General features: G+C 38.3%; 2 protein-coding genes across 2 annotated transcripts; one reads left to right on the plus strand and one right to left on the minus strand.

Annotated features, from left to right (window-relative positions):
* Positions 1-12,316: 12,316 nt before the first annotated feature.
* LOC135688216 (uncharacterized) lies at positions 12,317-15,057 on the minus strand. The gene is made up of 2 exons (XM_065204961.2): positions 14,744-15,057; positions 12,317-14,626 (listed from the first exon to the last, which is right to left on the minus strand). The coding sequence occupies exon 2, from the start codon at positions 14,622-14,624 to the stop codon at positions 13,443-13,445; it is 1,182 nt and encodes a 393-aa protein (XP_065061033.2). The 5' UTR covers positions 14,625-14,626; positions 14,744-15,057; the 3' UTR covers positions 12,317-13,442.
* Positions 15,058-19,400: 4,343 nt separating this feature from the next.
* Positions 19,401-20,602, plus strand: LOC135688250 (very-long-chain (3R)-3-hydroxyacyl-CoA dehydratase 2). Its single transcript, XM_065205025.2, has one exon. It carries the CDS (start codon positions 19,510-19,512, stop codon positions 20,197-20,199), a length of 690 nt encoding a protein of 229 aa, XP_065061097.1. The 5' UTR covers positions 19,401-19,509; the 3' UTR covers positions 20,200-20,602.
* The last annotated feature ends 713 nt before the right edge of the window (positions 20,603-21,315 follow it).

Genomic DNA, 21,315 nt, shown 5'->3' on the forward strand with positions numbered 1-21,315 from the left:
TGTTCTCCTTGACACAAACATGATTAGGAAATCAATAAACCTCGCTACTCTCTCAACCCAACATCTCCCCACCCCCCTCCCCCCAAAAAATGCAATCCAAAAATCCATGCTTAAGTAATTTGCTTTTGGCAGCAACTTTGCTAAGAAAGCAACAGCCTTTAAATTCCATAGCTTTCTGGAATCTCGATGCTTTTTGTAAAGGTCATGTAAGGGTTGTAAGTTTCATAGAGATAGCTCTAGAAAAAGGCCTGGACAAAAATTGAGCGGCAAATGAATTTAATAAAAGCTGGTTCCCAATTTTACTTCCATTTCTTTCTGCTCAAAGGCAATTTATTTCAATAAAACTACTAAAAAACTATCAAACCATTTCCCAAATCATTCCAGTTCTTTCGGTCTATGGGGTCCACTTTCCCCACTTACGTAGCATCCTTGTTCCTGGTTCCATTTGCTTGCTATAAGAAAACTAAAGTCAGTTTTCATCTTTAGACAATTCCTGCGATGAGACAGAGATACTGAGAGGGCTTTCGTGGAATATGAGATGGATATGACGGGATGTGTATAATCTGATAAGATTTCACAGAAATTCTTACATCATTATGTAATTTGCTAGTCCAGTATGAAACCTAAGAGACCCTTTATGCAAACACTCGAAAAATAATCTCCCTGAAGGTTAATTTTTTAAAAGCTTTGTAGAACACCCGACCTAAACCAAACTAAATGTGGTAGCAAATTGGGACCTCCCGCTTCAACGGTAACAATGATGATAAGAAATCTATTTTACTCTTGTATTTTGCCCTATTATTGCTTCACTAATTTGTTATAATGTGTACCTAGCCTTTTGTGTACTGGACCACATAAGAGAGTTTCCGATTCATAACGACTAAAATGAAGACGGTTTATGGAGGCCTGGGTACTAAGTGAGTTAAGCCGGTAAAAAGTGATGATGTCATAAAAATCTATTTTGAGAATTTGAAATTTATTTCCAATGATCTAAAAGAACAACATGAATTACCTCTAAATCTGCAAAATCAGTAAAAGCTCTGGCTCCATCAAACCTCTGTAATTTGGTATCAGTTCATAACTTTATGAACAGAGCCAAAATAACAGTGATTCTTTAACAAACTTCAAATCTTTCATTGGGCATATTTCAACCGATTGTAGAGATATTTGCCCAATTTTGCATGCTTGAAAGTTCAAAAATAGTTTTTTGTGACGTCACACTTGAGAACTCTATAATTGTGTATTAATATATTTGGATTGTCTGAAATTGTTATTTACAAAAACAGATGGGAAAAATTAGACAATATAGATTTGGGGGGAAGGTAGATCTTAAAACTACAACAGTTTAACAGATGAAGAGGTTTGCTACAGATTTCCACGTCATGTTTGGGTCAATAATAGCATGCTTATCTTTTTTGCAACCTAGAAACCCCATCATAATGAAGAGTTATGATATCACCCAAGTAAAGGAAGGGTTATTGAAGTTACTTGAGACCGTGGCAGGCATGGAGTAAATGTGTTTGTTGTTATCCGAAACTGTAAGAATGGACAAGTTGTTCGTTAAAAATGACTGTTTTTTGTTCGCAAAACCCTCAAAATGAAATCAAGGTGGCCTCGAGGGAGTCTCAAGGAGGGCTCGAGGAGGTTTCAAGGAGGGCTCGAGGGAGTCTCAAGGAGGGCTCGAGGAGGTAAACTACGAAATTGCAAAAAAAGTCTTCAGAATCGTATTGCACTATTTTTTTTTGAGGTCAGTACGAAGGTTACACGTGCTTGAATAGTGATGTTTCAGCTGTTAGCAATATGCTAAATGAGATCCATTTACATAACCCTTTCAGCGCAAACTGCTTCAGTTGCATTCTTTCGGATCATTTGAAAATGAATTTAACCACACTATCATCCCTACCGCTGAAAACTAATCTTGAAGAAAGATTTCCCCCTTCCTTGTACTTGTGTATTAGGTTGTCTTCTAATAATCATTCGATATTTGACTGTACATTGGCATAAGTTGCAAATAAGAGAATTAAGATACGCTTCTAATTTTTGTTCTCTTTCTAAGGTGACCTAACAACTGCAAATTCATAAGCAAATGCTAGCTTCTATGAACGATTCTTTGGAGCTGGAAACTTATTGACGTTCACCAGAACTAACCAAATCAAGTCTCATGCTTTTTCCAATGTCCTCGCCGTGTCTTTACCCTCACTTTATCTTGTGATTGGTAGATTTACACGAACGATGTTTTAATAGAAAACAACATGTCAGGGAGAGGGAGCAACAGGAATGAGCTGGGTCAACTTAGCAGGTCTGATAAAGTTCTCTCAACCAATTTAAAATTTCTGAAATCCCTAAAGCCTTTACCTGACAATCCCTAAATAAGCAGAATATAGAGTGCTAGAATCTGCTATGTTACGTAACAACTTTCGTCAAGATCAATTCAAACAAAGAATGCATTTTTCAAGAGAAGAGCATAATGTAGCCTGCGTGCAGATTTTACTATCCGTTGCGAAGGAGAGTCAATACGGATTCCGTACTGGCTCTCCTTCGCAACGGATAGTAAAGTTTGCACGCAGGCTAAACATAATGTAATGGAAATGTGTTTTTAGGCCTAAGGATGACCCTAAGGCCATTTTCAATCTACTGTAAAGGTCAAAATAAAAACATTCTAAAAACTTAATTTTTGAAAAGTTCTGCAAGAATTTTCTCCACACCAAACCTAGTTCTCTTTAGTGGAAGAAAAAGACATCTCATTTGTTTAAAATTGAAAATGGCTTTAAAAATGCAAACATGTGAGTAAACTAAAGCTCTTGGTCTGACACACTTCAGAGTTTAAAACGTCGTATCTTTGCTTTTTAAAGCCATTTTCAAGTTTTGTACCACCAAAAGATTATTTGTTTAAATTTGTTTAGAAACATGATAGGCATTTCTATTATTTAACCCTTTGCAAAAATCAGTGCTTATATATCTTTGCTTTTGAAATATATACGGCAAATTTTGAATGGGGGCTATGAAATGTTAGCTACCTTCCATGTAATTCTTTTTTTGTAGACATTTGTATCAACACCTTTGTTAAGGATTGGAGACCATGTTGGAGACCCATTTACCCTTTCCTTTCTTAGACTCCATCTATCTTATGCCAATTGCTTTTCCTGTGCTTTTTCATGTTAAAATTTGAGTTTAAAGGAATTTGACTTCAGTACAGCAAAAGTAAAGCGCAAGCAAATACGATGGCCAGATGTAAAAATGCAGTAGGTAAATGTTTACCTTCACTTTTATTTTACTAATCTTTTTATCCTCATACTTTTCTTAATACTTTCCGAGTTGATGTGAAGGTTTGCTCTACGAATTAGTTATCACTAGAAATCTTTTGGGTGTAAGATTGACACCAGCACACCTGTAACCTAGTCATCTACATTTGCCATTTGTGCTAAACTGGATGGCATGGGCTTGCATGATCAGTGAAAATAACACGATAAGCACCCAGGGCCGTCGCTGGGTTTTGTTCACGAGGGGGGGGGGAGAGGGGGGGGTTCCGATCCCATTTACGGACAAAGTGGTTGGGCCATCCTTTATTTGCTGACATATCTGAAAATTCGCCGACAGAGCACCCAAAAATGCCAAAATTGCTCGTTTTAAATAAATGTTCTTCCAAAGGGATATTACAACCCCACACACCCCAAAGCAGCGCTCAGACGGTTGTACAAAGGGGGCGGGGGGCATTGCCCTGAAATGACGCGTGCTGATAAAAGTAAAATCATTTTCAATATGTGGACACTTATTCATTCGCAGTGAAATTGTCACCCACTGCTTCTATTGATAGTATGTGCCTGGGCAAGTATTTGCTTGAACTTTGCATTAAGGATCCATGTTTGTTCACGTACTTGAAAAGCATTATCATGTATATTTTGAGAACTATAACGGAAATTTTCCAAATATCATCGTTTCAGCTATTCGAGATGATTTGCCGCGGGTTGAACTCCTTGCTTGATAATATAAGGGCAGGCTTGCAAAAAATTAGATAGAGAACCTCGGAAAGAAATTGTTCTAGTTTTTCAAGATTTGGTAGAAAAACTTTCTTGTACTGTTACAACAAGTACGCATAGTTTTCGCTTATATTTCCCCTTGTGTTCAACCGTGTTCAATTCCCGTATGCAATACTTTAGGGAATACACCCCGTGTTTTTCTACGGTGAAAAATTCAGTATCACCAAGCACGCTCCTCTTGACAACTGGATGATTCAGGGTTTCTTGAATATTTTCACAGTACATTAATAAAAAGCAATCCATTTTCATTTATTTTATCAAAATTTATCTACTTGCAGCTATTGTCATTTTTAGACCTCCATTTTAGGCCCAATTAGACCATCCCTATGTTTCATTAAAACACCCCGCATTTTTCTGAAAAACGTATTCAAATTTTAACCCTTTCTCCACCGTATGAAAATGTATTGTAAGACCTCCCAAGGGTTTTAAATCTTGCCCTCTCGTGCAGGTTTAACAAATTGGTTAAAGGCCTGGAGTTGAAACACCCTTAAGCCATATCGAGAAGGAAAAGTCTCGTTAATTTTGTTCTAATTTAACTAAAATGATACAATTAAGAGTCAAGATGCAACGCAAAGAAAGCCACACAAGATTTTACAATTTCAAAGCAGATGCAAAATGTGAAGCAATCGTGTAACTCGACATGTCAAAATCAGCGGATCATCTCAAAATAAGCTACGACGTTTTACACCTTTGAGTCAAAAGTAGGGAAGCGTTAGGCCAAGATGGCGGCTCACAGTGGCCAAGGGCCTATCTCGACAAACTTTTTCAACGATAAAGAGAGTTTATGATGGGAAAATGCATTCCCCTCTTACGGTAAGCTTTTGACGTTAAACCAAAGTATCTAACTTGGATGTTTATGGGTTGCATCGTGTTTTTAAATCGAAATTTAACGTTAATTTACTGTTTCAGATAATGTTTAGGACACATAGAAGAATAACCAAAACAATTTTTGTAGTTTGCTGTGAGTGAATGTTTACTCGAATAATTTTTAGTGTTTCTAAGGTAGCAATTTTCACATCACGGAACAAGCATCAATTGTCTCCTTAGGAAAAAGGTACAGACGGAGACTAGCATTCTATCTGAAAAGCATAGAGATGCATTTTAAGAAAATAGAAGCAACCTTATTGAGAGAAGGTCAGTGGTATTAATGATTGTACTCACTTTCTTGATTTTTAGAATTAATCCATTACTACAGACCAATTTTTAAATTTTTTGTGCTACGAACTGTGAACAAATTAAAACGCGCGCATCATTTAAAATAAAACGAGGTTGTGGTACCATTGCGAGGTTTTCGAGTGAGTTTCCGATTTACGACGCGCAAAGCGAAGACGACTCGCGGGATCTGTGTACTAGCTCAGTCGTTAAGTTCTCTTTCGTGCGTACTTTAGCGGGGGAGATGTAGGGGGTATTTCTGTGTCCATCGATGAATTTTGCTTCCTTTTCTTTCAAAGTCATTTTCTTGTCATTAGTAACAAAATAACATCAAAGTGTTTCTTTATTTATCTTCTTATCTTCTTTAAAGTTAAAAACCAAACTTTGAATATGGGCGTTTCAATCATTCTCCAGAAGGGTGTGATACCAAAATCCAACTAGTGTCTTACACCCCCCCCCCCCCCGATCATTGTTGCCATCTCTGGCCTCCAGCTACGAATGACGATCGTGAGGTCTGCTTTAAAGATAGCCGTAAAATTGCTGAAACTTTTGAAATGCTGGTTTTCTCACAAATACAACGGTAAATGCTGGTGACCAATGTTCATGTTGTTTGATTTTCATGGAAAAATATTTGATCATATTGATGCAAATATATATTGGTATAGATATGCTTCCCTGCGTCTTTTGTTTCATTGTTCTTCTTTCATGTCTTAATAATTTTTGGAAATTAAGACCTAATTACAGTATCGTTGATAAAGTAATCAGATTTTCAAAGCAATTCCAAGAATTTTTCTCTTAAGGCCCCTTTTTCTGTCATTATTCGCCAACATTTTCAAGTCAAAAACATATTTCCGCTTCGTTCATAATAACAAATATTGCAAACGATAAAAAATGTTTTTGTAAAGAAAACTGTTTTAAATGTTATACAATTTTTCATTTAAAAGTCACTTCTGCCTAGGGTTATCTTAAGGGTATTATATCATCGTCAAGAATTAGGATCAATACTTAACTTAGTTAGTTTCATTTAATTTCATCTAATTGATTTCGTTTCCTTCATTTTATGGTATTCTTTTTTATCACCTTTCTGCTAGAATTGGCACCACCGCAGCCAATCTCTCATGCATGCCATGTGCTCAGTACAAAGAGCTGGTTAAGGACCCATAGTTGCCTGCTTTAGAGATTACTGCAATAAACAACGACTCTATTCAGCAAAACCCTAAACTTTTAGTTAGTCATTTTCATGCAGCTTCGTTCCATTTTAATAGCCTCATGTCTGTATAGTTAGCTTTTGCTGGTAACTTCTATAAGCAAAGCAGCAGGGAATTACCCTGAATGAATCTGCAGATAAATTTTGTGAAAGTGGATTCGAATTTTTAGATAAGTAGTGAATTTGATTTCTTCTCGGAATAATAGCTCTTTTACAGCATGTTTATAGCTTGTTTCTTTTCCAAACAAGGCATACTTGCTAGACTGGACCTCATCTCAAAGATTGTTGGAGAAGTGACAGTACTAAAGGGGGTATGAGGGTAATTACCCCCCCCCCCCTCCCCCATACACACACACTTTTTTGCTTGCCTCGAAAAAGGACACCTAGCATATAGCACTTAAATGAGGCATAACTGAGTAAGGATGGCCTCAAAATACTCTTCATGTGTCCCCCTCCCCTCGCCATAAACTCCACCGTCGCTGGCACCTCGATTGCCTCTGGACAGAAATTGTCGCCCCTGAGGAAACGAACTTTGGCCCTAAAAGTTGCAGAAATTTTAAAAGCTTTTATTTCATGTTTGATGCTTTATTGCTAGCCAACGCTTAAGCTCTTGTGGCAACGCACTCTGAAGGGCTCTGTCAAGCATCCTACATCTTTCAGTCATTTCTTGCAGTATGGGCTAAGCCTGGGTCTCATCCTTAACCAATGCTTTAGGCAATAGGATTAAACAGATTAGGGATTATGCAATTGTCGATGAAAAAAAACGGAAACTTTGCTTGAAACTAAAAAATGCTTGCTTTTAAACCTTTTATATGAGTGTCATGACACCAGACCCGTCTGACATCGTAAATTGAAGGCTTCTTTTGAGCCAAGAAGAACCAGTTTAGGGTGTGGCATAGCTTTTTTAACACACTCTCCAACGAAAGGAACTGAAACATGATAAATTAATAACCAGCAACACATCCATGGGTATGGCGTCATTGTCCACGACTACAAGTTGGAGAGGTTTCGTATTGCGCTCTTTAGTTGAATCAGTTTCTAACTTTCATCATAACCAGAACAATCATCCAGAGGCGGCGCCAAGAAATTCAAAGTGGGGGGGGGGGGGGCTTGAGTTTTTAGCATTATTAGACTAAAATGTCAACTTTTGAAAAACACGCTAAAATGGTTCACGATATGCCTATGATTTCATAGGGCAATTGTTATGCTAGCGGTACATAAGAAGGGGGCGAAGAGAGGTTTTCGGGGGGTCTAGGAGTATCTAAAAGAAGAATTTTTTTTGCGACCACGTCCTTTAGATAAGCTTAAAATGCAGTTCAGAATATTTCTTGCAGTCATTTTCTTGCAATCATTCAAACAATTTTGCTATTTTTAAGGCATGCTTTTAGTATGTTTGATCAATTCCAGCCTTCAAATGGAATTCATTACTTTATAAGGCCCAATAGACCTCGGCTTATTCCTTGGAAATTAAACAATTAAATGATCTTTTGCACTATTCTTTTCTTCTATTTCTTTCTTTTGTTTTTTTATCTTTTTAAAAACATTGTTTGCCCCCAGTGATGCCCCCAGCTCCCCTCTGCAGTAAAAATAACGCAAGCAAGCATTTGCACCCATTTCAAATCTTATAACTGGAAAAGGAGTGCAGCGTTGGTCTAAGAGAGGTGTGATCAACCAGCTTCAACCTTTACTCCTATTTTCTTTTCCAAACATACCACTGAGTGTAGGTGACTAGGTTAATCATACAACTACGATGCAAATTTGTCAGAAACCAAAACCAGTACACAGTTGTTTCGTTTCTTGCTACCGACCTTTTAAAGAGGTCTTTAATAAAAGCATGTAGAAAGAATGCGATAATTTGCAGAATGGGAATACCCTTGATCTCGAGCTCTTGCGACCAAATTGATTTAGCCAAACACCAATACGACAAAAGATAAATCTCTAAATGCAATATATCTTTTATAGTTCTTCAGAAGGTTCAGTACATCAACAGACCATCATTGTCTAATCTTGCTTGATTGCAGATTAAGTACCAGGAAAAACCTATCTGAATGGCGCTGCTATTCTTTCAACAAAGCTTAATTACCGAGAAACCAATTCCTTGTTTAATGCCTGAAAACTGAAAATTTTCAGCCTGAAAATTCCAGGCTGAAAATTGCAATCTGATTGCGATGGATCGAGTTGTTTTGCTCATTGGCATCAACATGCCATGTTTTACTCAGTATGCCATGTTATAAGTGACACGATGCGTCTTAAGAGCTCTTTCCATTTAACGTCGAAGTGAGCATGCGCACTTTCGTTCATGAATCTTTGCGCGCCAAGAGAAATCGCAAGATTGTCAAGATATCCCGTCAGTCAATGCGTAACAAAAAGTCTATTGTAAAACGCAACCAATGGAATTCAAATGTCCATCGAAATAACTAGGGGAATTTTGCCTTTTTAAAGGAGCTATTTTTATGAATCTTTTCAAGCACAAAAAGGCAAAAATGATGCATGGTGATGTGGTGTGGTGCATACTTAGTTGTATTCAATGCGACCAGTGGCATTGTCAGGGGTATCATGGGGGCGATTGCAAACCTCCGCCCGTCATCTAATTGAAAAAGTTTGTCTTCAGGTGCTGATACTTAAAAGAACTCGTACATAGTTATACAAGTTCGCATCGCAATGCTAAGCATGCTTTTGGTAAAGCCTTCTAAGAAAAAGTAAAAAGCGTATCCCGCAATATTTTCATGAGGGCCTCGCCCAATGGCGTCGCCAGCCACTAAGCTCTGGGAGGGGGGGTGACAAAACAAAAAAATTCAAGTCATGCCCATTTAACCAACAGAAGACGGCCTTTTACCAACAGAGAACGCCAATTTTATCCGAAAGGAAGTTTGAAAATCATAGGATCACATCACAAAAAGTACGCTGTCAAAATATTATCCCTCCCCCAAAATTTTCTCATCGAATTTAGACGAAATACAAAATCGATTCTGCCGAAAACTGGGGGACGTGTCCTTCCCCCGTGACGCTGCTACTGGCCTCACCCCAGATCCCTAATCTGCCATATTATTCACTCTGGCCACGCTGCTCTGTGTGAATATACAAATCTGAAGTTTAATTCAGAGACACTCAAGATTTGCTCTCATGAAGATCTCGGCGAGACCACAATGCGATTTTCGACGCCGGGCCTGGCTTTAAAGTGTTTTTCAGCATTTTTCTTTCAAAGTTTCTATAGCTTTATCCTTATCTTAAGAATTGATTCGCTATTATTTACCTATTACTTTGAATTGAATGCAGAATGACTTCCACATGCTTTACTTGGCATGTAATCCTTAGCTACGCATGCAAAGAAACCAAACCACTGAAGTAATTCATGCTGCTTGGATCATCGATATTCATGCAAAGCCATTTTCTACTGTTTGACTTAACTATTGAATACGCGCTTCTTTCTGTTGCCTCAAGCTTTTGTGCGCTCAGAAATTACCAGGAATAAATGTCTTACAAGTGAATGAACAAATTCTTGTTGAATAAATTTGTGACGCAGATGCAATATCTCATCTCACACCAACTAGTAACTACATCCTCATTGAGGACTCAACCAGTGTGCAAAGCATTACGTAACTTGTAGCCAGCAGCACACTAGCGCGTCATTGACTCACGCCCTAATCCCAGCTAAAATATTGTTTTCAGAGACACTTTAAAGAAGTGGAAAGAGGATCATGTTTTATGATTTTATGTTTCATTTTCACCAATTTATTTTGAAAACACAAATTGATTCGGTTTGAAAGAAAATTTATTTCAGAACATTTAGGTACCTCTTTTAATATTTTAAGATTTGAGCCATTTTTCATCCTTGTTCCTTTGCGCAACCAACTTTGAGGATAATCAGAGCAATCAAAAAAAGCAAAAATGAACTAAGGACCAGCAAGTAGCAAAGAAACCATTTTAAAACGGGTGTAAAAGGGACACTGAATGCCTCTGTTACAGCGTTAGCTTTTTTATCTTTCGCTTATTTTTTGTTTAGAAAAAATACTCGTTCAATTGTTGAAACAATCAGTCCATTAAAAGCTCAAGGAAATTCTCAAAACAACATTGAACGCCTAAAGATGCAAGTGATTTGATTAAAAAATGGATTTTAAATATGAAGTCCAACATTGTTAGACTGCTAGCTTGTACACTTTGTTCTCCAACTCGTTAATGAGTTTTTATTGAGAATCAATTAGTTTTCTTTTCTTAAAATATGTATTGGTTCATCAATTGCTACACGAAAATTGACGAATTTCTTGCTGATGCAGATGTTTGTAACCAGTTGTAGCACAGACCGGAAACATACCATATTTATAAAAAAAAGTCTTGTCCGTATACTGTTTACCATTCGATGGCCAGACCCAAAGAAGAAATATTGAGAAAGTCCTAAAGGGGGCAACTGCCCCACCAATGTTGCTTGTGTATTGTCGATAATATTAGTAAAATGGGGTTTGGGTCCTTTTCTGTTCTCAATTTTTACTTCGCCTACATAAGATTGAATCCATGCCGTTGACTACAGCCCCTCAGGATATGACTATTGATAGGTTACTATTACCATAGTAGTCAAAGAGACTAGCAATAATCATTCCGTTGTTGTACTTGTTTATGTCATTATCAATTACGATTTATAAGTAATAATCAAAGAGTGTTGACGTAAAATAATATTAGATGCCCACGAGTTGCAATTTCTAGCCTGACAGCACAACATGCAATTTCCAGCTCGAATAGGGTTAATCTAAATAAGAAACAATAGCCCCAAACATCCGTATAGTCTAAGAATTTAGATTGAGATGCCAGTCCATTTAGATTGACTTGTTGTCAAATCTGAAACATTTATCTATTTCAAACAAATGAAACAAATTCTTCTCTTGTTTGAATATTTAGAATAAAGGACATGAAAAATTCAGAATAATAGGGTGTAAGCAGTGTGATTGCTAGCTTTTTCGCTTTAGGGAGGTGTTCAGGCCTCATTTGCCAACAAATTGAGTGAGACAACCTTCATTTGCCGACAAGTTTGAATATTCACCGAAAAAGCACCCACACATGGCTAAATATCCTTGTTATTAAGATGAAACGTTGTTCAAAATTGAATAATACAGTAGCTCAGTCTCAACTCGTTCTTAATTTGTTCTTAACTTTTGACAAAGTTTAAGGCTCGAGTTCTTACAAAATTGTTCTTATAAAAGAAAGAATGTACAGAAACTTGGGTTTTACGGCATACAAAATCAAAATGTTGTTTGACCTTACATCATAAGCATTTTTTTAACGCCTTTACTTGATACTCAAAAATTGTAATGTCTTTTAATTGGGATAACAGTCAAATCCACACCCCCCCCCCCCCCCCAGCGATGACACGAGTTTTGCACAAGGCTGTCACCCCACCAGTCTCTTAATAACAAGGCTAAGACACTATGCTGAGACAAATATGGAAAGAATTGTCTCAAAATGTTCCCATCGCGAGTTCAAGAAACAAATTTGATACGTCATACTCAATTTCAATATTCGCAATTTGCAAATTCCAAAATGGTTGTAATCTGGGCGTATTCGCGGTTGTTTTCAAGCCACGAAGATTTGCTCGTCAACATGGTTTGGTCAAATTCGAGACTAGGGTAATCCATCTTTTTAAATAAATACTTTAAAACTTTTGACGAAGGAACATTTAGTAAAGGGCATCATCTTGCACTTGAGAGGTTGACGAAAAACGATACATTATTCAATACTATTTCAAACGAGTGATGTTAAAATGATTGAGATTGAGGGGAGTGGCTACAAAGACTGCAAGTATTGTGATGTATCCTTCTAAGATGTCTCATAAGTTGAGCCCAGCGTTATTCTTACTTGTAAAGAATAGCAAATAAAATTTAATAAATTGTAAGGAACTCAGACAAGGTGCCCTGAAACAAAGACAATAGAAAGAATCTGTCATCATTTCATTTTCAGCAAAACTTTGTCTCACAAGACGATTTAAAGACGACTTTTTAGAGCATTTAAATCCCTAAGCATTATCAGGGCCGTCGCTACCGAAGGGGGGGGGGGGGGGAGGGGGGTTTGGGGTATGTGTGTAAAAAACATCCATTGTAAAAATGACCAGATTTTTTATAATCTAGGGGTGCTCCAGATTTTTCGGCAAGTAGAGGATGGTAGTGACAAATTGGTTTCTCGAAGTGGCTTTGTGTAAACGAACAGGTTTTCAAATCAGAAGGTCTGCATCACTACACGGAAACGATATGGTTTAAAGTCTTTGCATTTTAAAGCAACCGTCTCTTGGTTCAAGGAAAATCGGCATTTGTTTGTGAACAAAAACTTTGTGTTAACAAAGTTTGCGAACAAAAACAAGTTAGGTCATACACAATATGTAGTTTTTAAAGGGGTTGAGGAATAATGAAGCTTTTATACATAAAAACCACCCTTTTAGAACAACAGGGGTGCGCACGTCTTTACTACCATAAAATGCGAAAAATGTTCTTTTTGAGATGATGACAAGCACTGTAAATTAAAATGACGTTTCTATTTTGAGTAGACTTTCGAGTCATATCGAATAAGAGCCTTCCCAGCCCTCATCTTTCGCAATTGTCATTCTACCGTTACACAACACCTGGTCTACGTTATTCACTGGTTGCACGATATTTTATTTACATACTCTTATGTTTGATCTATCTACCTCTAGAAACTCCAAATAATTCGAACTAACTATTTTGCGAAATCCTATACACAGCTTGGCAGTGACAGCTGTCGACGTAGGCCCGTGGCCTGAAGGGGGCATTGGGGCTGAGCCCACCTGAGACGGAGAAAATGCTATTGTTCAGTTAATATACTTCTTAACAGGTTGTGGCTTTGGCCACCCCTCCTCCCATCCCTAAGAACTTTATCCTGGCCTAGAGCTCGTCTCGACCTGATAAACTGTATCCAATAATAATAATAATAATAGATGCACTTAAATAACAGTATGTGAATATCAAAAACGACTAGGTGAGGTCTGAGTGAAATGTGACAATTCAAACACCCGTCTGTCAGAGTCAATTCAAATGTCTCTTGAAATTTCACAATTCGGTCGAACGTGATCGTACCATGTCAGTAGGGGGCATTGGTGTCGATGTTCTGTTGTGTAAAGATTTTTCAGATAGCCGCCTCCTCACCCCTTGATTTGAACCTGGCCATGAAAATGCCGTTGCGGCACGCGTAGGCACGCTCGATTCTTCGTGTTTGCCATGTAGATTTGTTCCTGTATCTTTTTGGCTTGGGTAGGATGACGATAAACTGCTTCTACGTATGTAAGAAGCATTTTTCTTCGGAAAAGGGGTACCACATCTGGGCGGAGTGGGGGTTTGAAATCGAATTTCGTTTGGTTTTGCGGCAAATGCGTTAGTTCTTTGAGCCATATCGAGCTTCGCTTCTGCAGCATCACAGTTGTGCCGTGGCGTAACCACATTGTTCTTTCTTTGCCAAGAATTTGACAACCTCACTGACAGTTCCGACCCAACTTGCATACATTTAGAACCACTTTCCATATTTCTGATCACCCCGTAATCCATCCTGTTCGAGTTCAAACTATTCTTCTCTCTAGCACGCATACTCCACAGTCTTTCTGAATCAGCACGTTCTTTTGTAGTTACTGGGTCTCCCCTGATCAATGGTATACGAAGCGTAGTTTTTTCACGAATTTCCTCAAAGCAATTCACTTTTGGCACGCAGTTTACATATGACTGCTGTTTGATCCATTGGCAAACTGATTTCATTTTATCTGTATTTTCTTTTTGTTTAATAAAATCTTGGTCTTTCGCATCTAAATCCCACAAATTTAATTTCCTTACTCCGTTAATCTTGAAACTGCTTTCATTACTCTTATGTTTTTCTCCAGGACGACTTTTCCATCCTTGGTCGGCAATATATTTGCTCCCTTCGTCACTGTCTACGAAAACATCACTTTCATCGTCTCCAATAGACACGCAACTTTCTTCATCAAGTCCCGTTTGAGAAGCATTCTCATTTCCTGTATTCACAAGTTTGCCTCTCTCTTTACCAGATATGTCGGAGCTGTTGGAGTTTTCAGTTAAACTAGGTAATTTGGAAATCTTACGATTTTCATTTACAGGATTAATTGCTGATTTCAACAACAGTTTTTTCTCTGATTTCAAGTCTCCAAAGTCACCATATTCAAACAGGGTTGGCAATGAGATATGTCTGATGCGCCGATTTAATTCTTCACTGTTCCGTTTGCTCATGACTGACAAAAAGAAATCAAGAACACAATTTTCATTACAATGAATATAGAAAAAGAATCGTAGGAAATTGATTCAATAACAGGTGCGAAGTTTTTGAAACGCGAAAATATAAAACTTACCTTTCCATGCAAAATACTTTGTCCGAAATTGTTTGTTATTTGAGATATCTCCGTATTTGATAATTACGAATGATCCGATCCGAAAATCCTGAATTCTTCGTTACCAATGCCAACCAAACCCCAGAAACGGTGTCGATAGCCAAAACGGCGAGACTAAAATCTCTTCAGTAAATTATAAACACAAAAATGAATACAGGCCGATAGAAGCAGTTTGATTTGGCATCGACCAATTTAAAAGCCTGGAATCAAGCTAAGCTACAGTACAGTCGACTTGATTGTCTGTCTCACAAAGTCATTTGATAGCCACCCATTCAAAACGAACGAGTATATGTATTTCCTCGATTCCCTGTGACGTCCCGCGTGCAAAAGCCGATAAACCGCAGAAGAAAATAGCGCATTGGTTCTCTAAATCTTCTTCCTAAACTTTCATCAGGTATGTTAAATGTTATGTAAGATATTGAATCGTGTCAATGGACTACTGCTATAAAAAATTTATGTTACTGCTATAAAAGTTTCCGGTCACGGGTGGTGAATGAATGACAAAATACGTCCAAGGGAAACCAAATACATTGATCTATTGCACCTCTTAACCGTAGCTAAAAATGAGAATGGACAGTAGCGGATTTAAGGGGAAAACTGGGGGCAGCAATGGCGGTGCCAGCCAATAAGCTCTGGGTGGGACAAAAATGAAAAATTTCGACAACACCCTTTTTACCACAAGAAAACACCCTTTTACCAACAGGAAAGCCAATTTTTTCCGAAGGGGAACGTCCATGACTAACTTTTGGTTACATAGAGGCAGTTATAAAATCATAGAATTACATCTCGAAAAGTAGGCTGTCATAATATTACCCCTCCCCCAGCATTCTCATCGAATTTGGACGAAAAACAAAATCGATCTTGCCGACAACTGGGGGGAGTCCCTACTGGGGGCAGTTGGCCCCTCTCCAAATCGAAGCAAGTCTGGGAACCTTTTTTGGAAATTGTGGCCCAGACTTGCTTCTGAACCCCAGACTTAATTTACTTCAAGGATATTCTCAAAGTAAACTTTTTCATTCAGAAGATGGATCGTGTTCTGGAACCCATAATGTTGTGTTCTTTAATTCCTGCCTTCATTCAAACAATTTTCTATTGCTTGTTTTCTATCTTCATATCATAACCAAACAATACAGAACCATGGACCATAACTGTGATAGAATGTTTGTTTGTTGTGCCAAGGATCCTTAGTTCTCAGTCGGTGTTTCAAATATTCTAGACCCATTTTCTGGCTATCCCTAGAACTAGCAATCTTAACTATACCCTGGGTTCCATCCCGCAACCCCCTATTTCCTCGAGGCCCTATTTCCTCGACACTGACGCTCTGGAACCCAGAGTATCTTAACTACTGCCTATGTCACTGAACTTTAATCGTAGCCCCCCTGGATTCAATTTCGTGGCGCCTACTAAACGGCAACCTAGCGTTTTAAACATGAATGGCTCTTAGTAGCAATAACTTCTGTTGCAATTAGCGTACGTCACGTGACGTTATTTAATTTGCATGGTGTTTTGTTTAGCAGTGGTTGAAGAGACTGATAGACTTATGTTGCGTTGAAGAGTTGTGGCATTCAAAGTATGAACTAATTTTAATTTAAGAAAGTGATTATAGAGTCAAGCTTGCATTGTATATATTATTATTTTGTAAATAGCCTTGTTGATTTGAGAAAATTATTGGAGTCAAGTTTGGAATTGGGTTGTATTCAGTTATGTGTTATCTGCTAGGATTCCACGAACCAGGATGAAGAAACACATGTTTAAATAATAAAAACAGCCTAGATTCAATTCATATCAACTTGGATAACAGGTTAGTAATAGATACCCTGGGAGTTTTAGTTGCCCGAAGGGAAATTGACTTGTGAAAATAGTTCTTGCTGACGTCTTCATAACCGAGTGCAGTTATGACGTAAGACTCTCTTTGTCAAAGCAATCAGTTTTTATTGCAATTTGATAAAAGATGACTTTACAGAAGTTGGCTGTCACCTATCAACTCTGATGCAGTTTCCCATTTGAATGACAATTTCATTATTGGAATAAGCAATTTCCCTATTTTAACCTTCAGAGTCCTCTGAGATCTACCCTGGGTACCAGACTCACTATATAAAATAATAGAGAGTCTGGTCTAGTGCGCCCCATTCTCGTTCTGGTGAACTTACTTGAAAGAACTGAAGTCTATTTAACAGACTAGGCCTGTGAAACAAGACTGTCAGATAAATAACAAAGAAACTCAGTGGTCAGAGGAGTTTTGGGAAATCTTAAAGCAAATGTGTTTTATTTAGTTCTTTAAAGTCGACATTTTTAATACAGTGGTAATAGACTTTTCTGCCTCAAGATAACAATCAAATCAGGTTTGAAACGCCATTTGGCAGCAAAAAACATGTGCGAAGCATGAAATTAAAGTTAGCACAATGCAGTTATTAAATGTTAATCATTATCAAATTTCGTATACAACTTGAAATAAGTCTTTTGTAATTTTCTCATAAATTGTGGGTACTTTGAACGTCTACTTCCTCACTGTGAAGGCAGCGCGCTTGGACACCGCGGCGGTTAGAATCATCACGTTGGAAGGTCACCACAGCAAATATGGCCAATACGACAAGCGAAGCCCCGTATGCCAGGCGAAATATTAGCTATAACTGATTAACTGTGTTTGTTGTTGTTTGTTCTCGGCGCCTTGCGGTGTTTCTTATCTACTGCATTTCACTACAAGGCCTAATTTCTTTGCAACGAGAGGCACAGCCTGAAATATCAGAGACTTTCCAAAGCCAGTTGGCAATATGGCGAAGGTGTCTCTTCTCTTTACAAACAAGGCTTTCAATGCTGTTCTGTTTTCAGTTCCACAACATGCGGAAAATATTCTTTGAGTACAGTTTTAACAGCATCTTCAAACTCAATCGTTACGGTCGCTAGCATCTATTTATGTTCTGTTCTGTTCGATGTTTTACACCAGAGCTAAGTTTATTGTTTCGCTGTGACCTTTGAACGTACAGAAATCTGTACACTCGCTCCTGATTGGTTAATATCAGCACACCAGAACGAGAATGGGGCGCACTAGACCAGACTCTCTATTTTATTTCATTTATAGTGAGTCTGGTACCCAGGGTATCTGAGATCTAGCAATAGTTTTATCTCGATTTGGAAAAGTGCTAAAATCTGAATAAAAGCAACGCTGTGTTTATAGTTGATTGTTAACTTGCATGGCCGCCGAAAGGTTTCGGAGGCCCTAGGGCAAAACTGAAAGGCGATGCCCTCGCGAGCAAAGTGAACAAAACATTTTTGTGACCACGCCCTTTACATTAGCTAAAAATGCATATGAGAATATTGCTTGCAGTTACTTTCTTGCAATCTCTTTAAAGAAGATGGACTATTTCATAAGCATACCTTTGTTATGTTTGATTGAATTATTTCTTAAAATCGGTTTCATTTCTTTATGACGCCCCGTAGACCTTGAGCCCCTGGGATAATTTACTCCCATTCCCCTTCTCTCAGCGACATTGCTGTGCGACATGCCTCTTCTCCAAGCATGTTTCTTTTTCGATCACCATGCATCCTTGACAACTTGACAACTAAAGTGGCCGTGCTCTGAGGTTGTTATGCAGCAGCAACACTGATTTCTATCTATTTTTCATGTGTGAATCTTAGTTTGTCCCGTTTGCGGCGAATGCAATGAGGTGAATAGAATACGCGTATTCAGGGTCCACGCCATGAATTTCAAGGTGGAGGGGCCAAGTTAGGGCCGTTTTATAAGTCGCGCCGTGCCGCGCCGAACCAGCAGGTTTTTGGTTCGATTGAGGTTCGACTGTGATTCACCTCCGTTTTATGAAGGCAAAAAGTTGGTCGCGCCGAACTGTAGTTTCGCATGCGCATAACCACTTGAGTCTTTCGTCTGAGAAAACAAGATGGCAGACGAAAGAAGTGTCATTTAAGCGCGGCGCAGATCCACTGTTGGTTTTATAAGTCACTCTGGGTCGACCCAGCCGAGCATCCCTAGCCGTAAGGCTCGACTCAGTCGAACCACGTCGAACCAGGCGACAAATTGGTTTTATAAAAGTCGCACCGCGCCACATCGCACAAACCAAATTTCACGTGGCTCGGCACGACTTATAAAACGGACCTTATATACATCGAACTTGAATTTAGAGCTTCAAAACAGGGCCTCTATGGAAACATTTTTGCTAACCAAAATATTGTCGTGCCGTGCAATGGCGGCGCCGGCCACTAAACTCTGGGGGGGGGGACAAACCAAGAATATTTAAGCCACGCCCTTTTAACCACAAGAAAACGCCCTTTTACCAACAGGGAACGCCAATTTTATCTGAAGGGAATGCCAATTACTAACTTTTGTTTGCAAATTGGTAGTTTTAAAATCATAGGATTACATCAAAAAGTACGGTGTCAAAATATTACCCCTCCCCCAACATTTTCTCATCGAATTTAGACGAAATACAAAATTGATTCTGCTGAGAACTGGGGGGGACGTGTCCCCCCCCCCCCCCCCCCCCCCCCCCCGCTTCTGGCGCGATTCCAGGCGCTTCTTCTGGTGCCGTGCCCTGGTACCTATTATTAATCTCACTGGGCAATGGAATTCTTGGTAGCATAAGTAGGGGCCATCTTGATTTAGTGTTTCTTTACATCGAGTTGTTCTGCTTGTTGGACTTTGATGGTACGGTACGATACGATTGCCCACAAAGTTGTAAGCATCATATTCGAAAAGGAACTGTGCATCAACAAAGATGTCTTCTTTTAATGCAAAACAATGTTACTTGGTTGTTTATAATGCAATCCTTTGCATAGGATGGTCTGCAATATTGGCTGGAATCGCGGTCGAATTTGCAGCGCAAGGAGGAGGGAATCTAGGACAGGACAGTTTGTTGGAGTTGTTGTATTTGAGAGTGGAGAAATTGCTTAAGATATGTCAAACAGCTGCAGTTTTAGAAGTCATCCATTGCATTGTCAAAATAGTACCTTCATCTCCAGTTCTCACAGGATTCCAAGTTGCATCGAGGCTTTTTGTTTTGTGGATGGTAACAGATCTGGTCCCCCTCACTCAAAAGGCACCTGGAGTTATACTTTTCCTTCTCTGCTGGTCTATCACTGAAGTTATTAGATATGCATATTATGTTCTAAACATTTTCGGGCAAGTTCCTTATGCTTTGCTTTGGTGTCGATATACATTCTTTTTTCTACTTTACCCATTCGGTGTGACTGGCGAACTCATCACCATTATGAAGGCCTTGCCAGTGGTTAAGGATCAAGGGTTACTGAGTGTTTTCCTACCAAATGCTGTAAATTTCAGCTTCAGCTATTTCCACTTTCTCATCTTTGTGATGCTTTGTTATATCCCAATATTTCCTCAGCTGTACTTTCATATGATTGCCCAACGAAAGAAATTTATTGGTTCGGTTGCAAAGAAAGTGGAATAGAACTATGGCTTATTGAAACCTGAAGCTGAAAATTGACAAGAGAAATTGTATCACAAGTTGGATAACATACATATTAGGATTAGACAAAAACTTGAAGCTAGAATCAAACATGGTGCTTGGCAAAATGTTGTAGTAACGTGGTTACCTTGATTTCGATAATTTGATTTTCAAATTGAACTTCTGCCTTCTGTCCTTGTGCCTGCAAACACAAAATATTGCAAGATGTACCTGCAGTATCTAGGAATCAACTTTAGAAATATACTTTGCAGCGACTGTTGAGTATTTTTATGAGCGTGGCTAAGTTTTTTAATTAGATCTCATATCTAAACTGACCTTTATTTTGAACACATTTGGATAAAGTTAGATATATGTATTTTCTTCACATCAATGGTAGTAACATTAAGTTTCATTTACTTTTTGTGTATTACTTTTGTTGCTCAGAAAGGTGAATTTGAAATGAGCTCGGAAATCACCACTAAGTTATCAAAAAATGCACAATTTGATGTATGCTGACAATAGCTAGATCATTTTACTGCAATTAGGAAAGAAACCACAATGGAAGTTTAGAAGAAATTTTTAATAATATACCTGCATAATATATCTGGTTGCAGGATCTTCTTACCAACCATGGCTTGTGCACTTTGATAATTTCCTGGAAAAACTTTCACTTTCACTTAATCCCCTGGAAAAACTTTTGTATAATTTCTCATGAAATTGGCAAGCTACAAAGTCAGAACTGACATCGTGTTCTCTATGATATTGCATTGCATTTCTCTGTATTAATATTTTGTGGCACAGGCATTGAAATTGAGCCCCCTTTCCAGGTAGAGAAACACGAACATTAATTACTTATGTTTTCACTTCCTATGATACACTGGATTGGCTCACTAGGAAGTGGAATTACAGTTGTCTAGTGGAAATATGTTCACTGGTATATTCTATAAAACTTTCTAATCTACAAAATTCAAATTCTCCCTTTGCACTTCATTTTACACCATTGAATGTAGTTACCTTAATAACTGTAGATACATTTTACTGCAGCCTATCAATTGATTTATTTTTTTTATCAAAATTCAGGATAGGTAAGCAAGGATTCTGTCAATTTTTATCTGATTT

Source organism: Rhopilema esculentum, chromosome 19 (genome assembly GCF_057945365.1).
Source record: "Rhopilema esculentum isolate cy_ngs chromosome 19, ASM5794536v1, whole genome shotgun sequence".
Lineage (NCBI taxonomy): Eukaryota > Metazoa > Cnidaria > Scyphozoa > Rhizostomeae > Rhizostomatidae > Rhopilema > Rhopilema esculentum.

Excerpts from the sequence above, each read along its gene's own strand:
- LOC135688250 (XM_065205025.2), top strand. The coding sequence starts at position 19,510 with ATGTCTTCTTTTAATGCAAAACAATGTTACTTGGTTGTTTATAATGCA.
- LOC135688216 (XM_065204961.2), bottom strand. The coding sequence starts at position 14,624 with ATGAGCAAACGGAACAGTGAAGAATTAAATCGGCGCATCAGACATATC.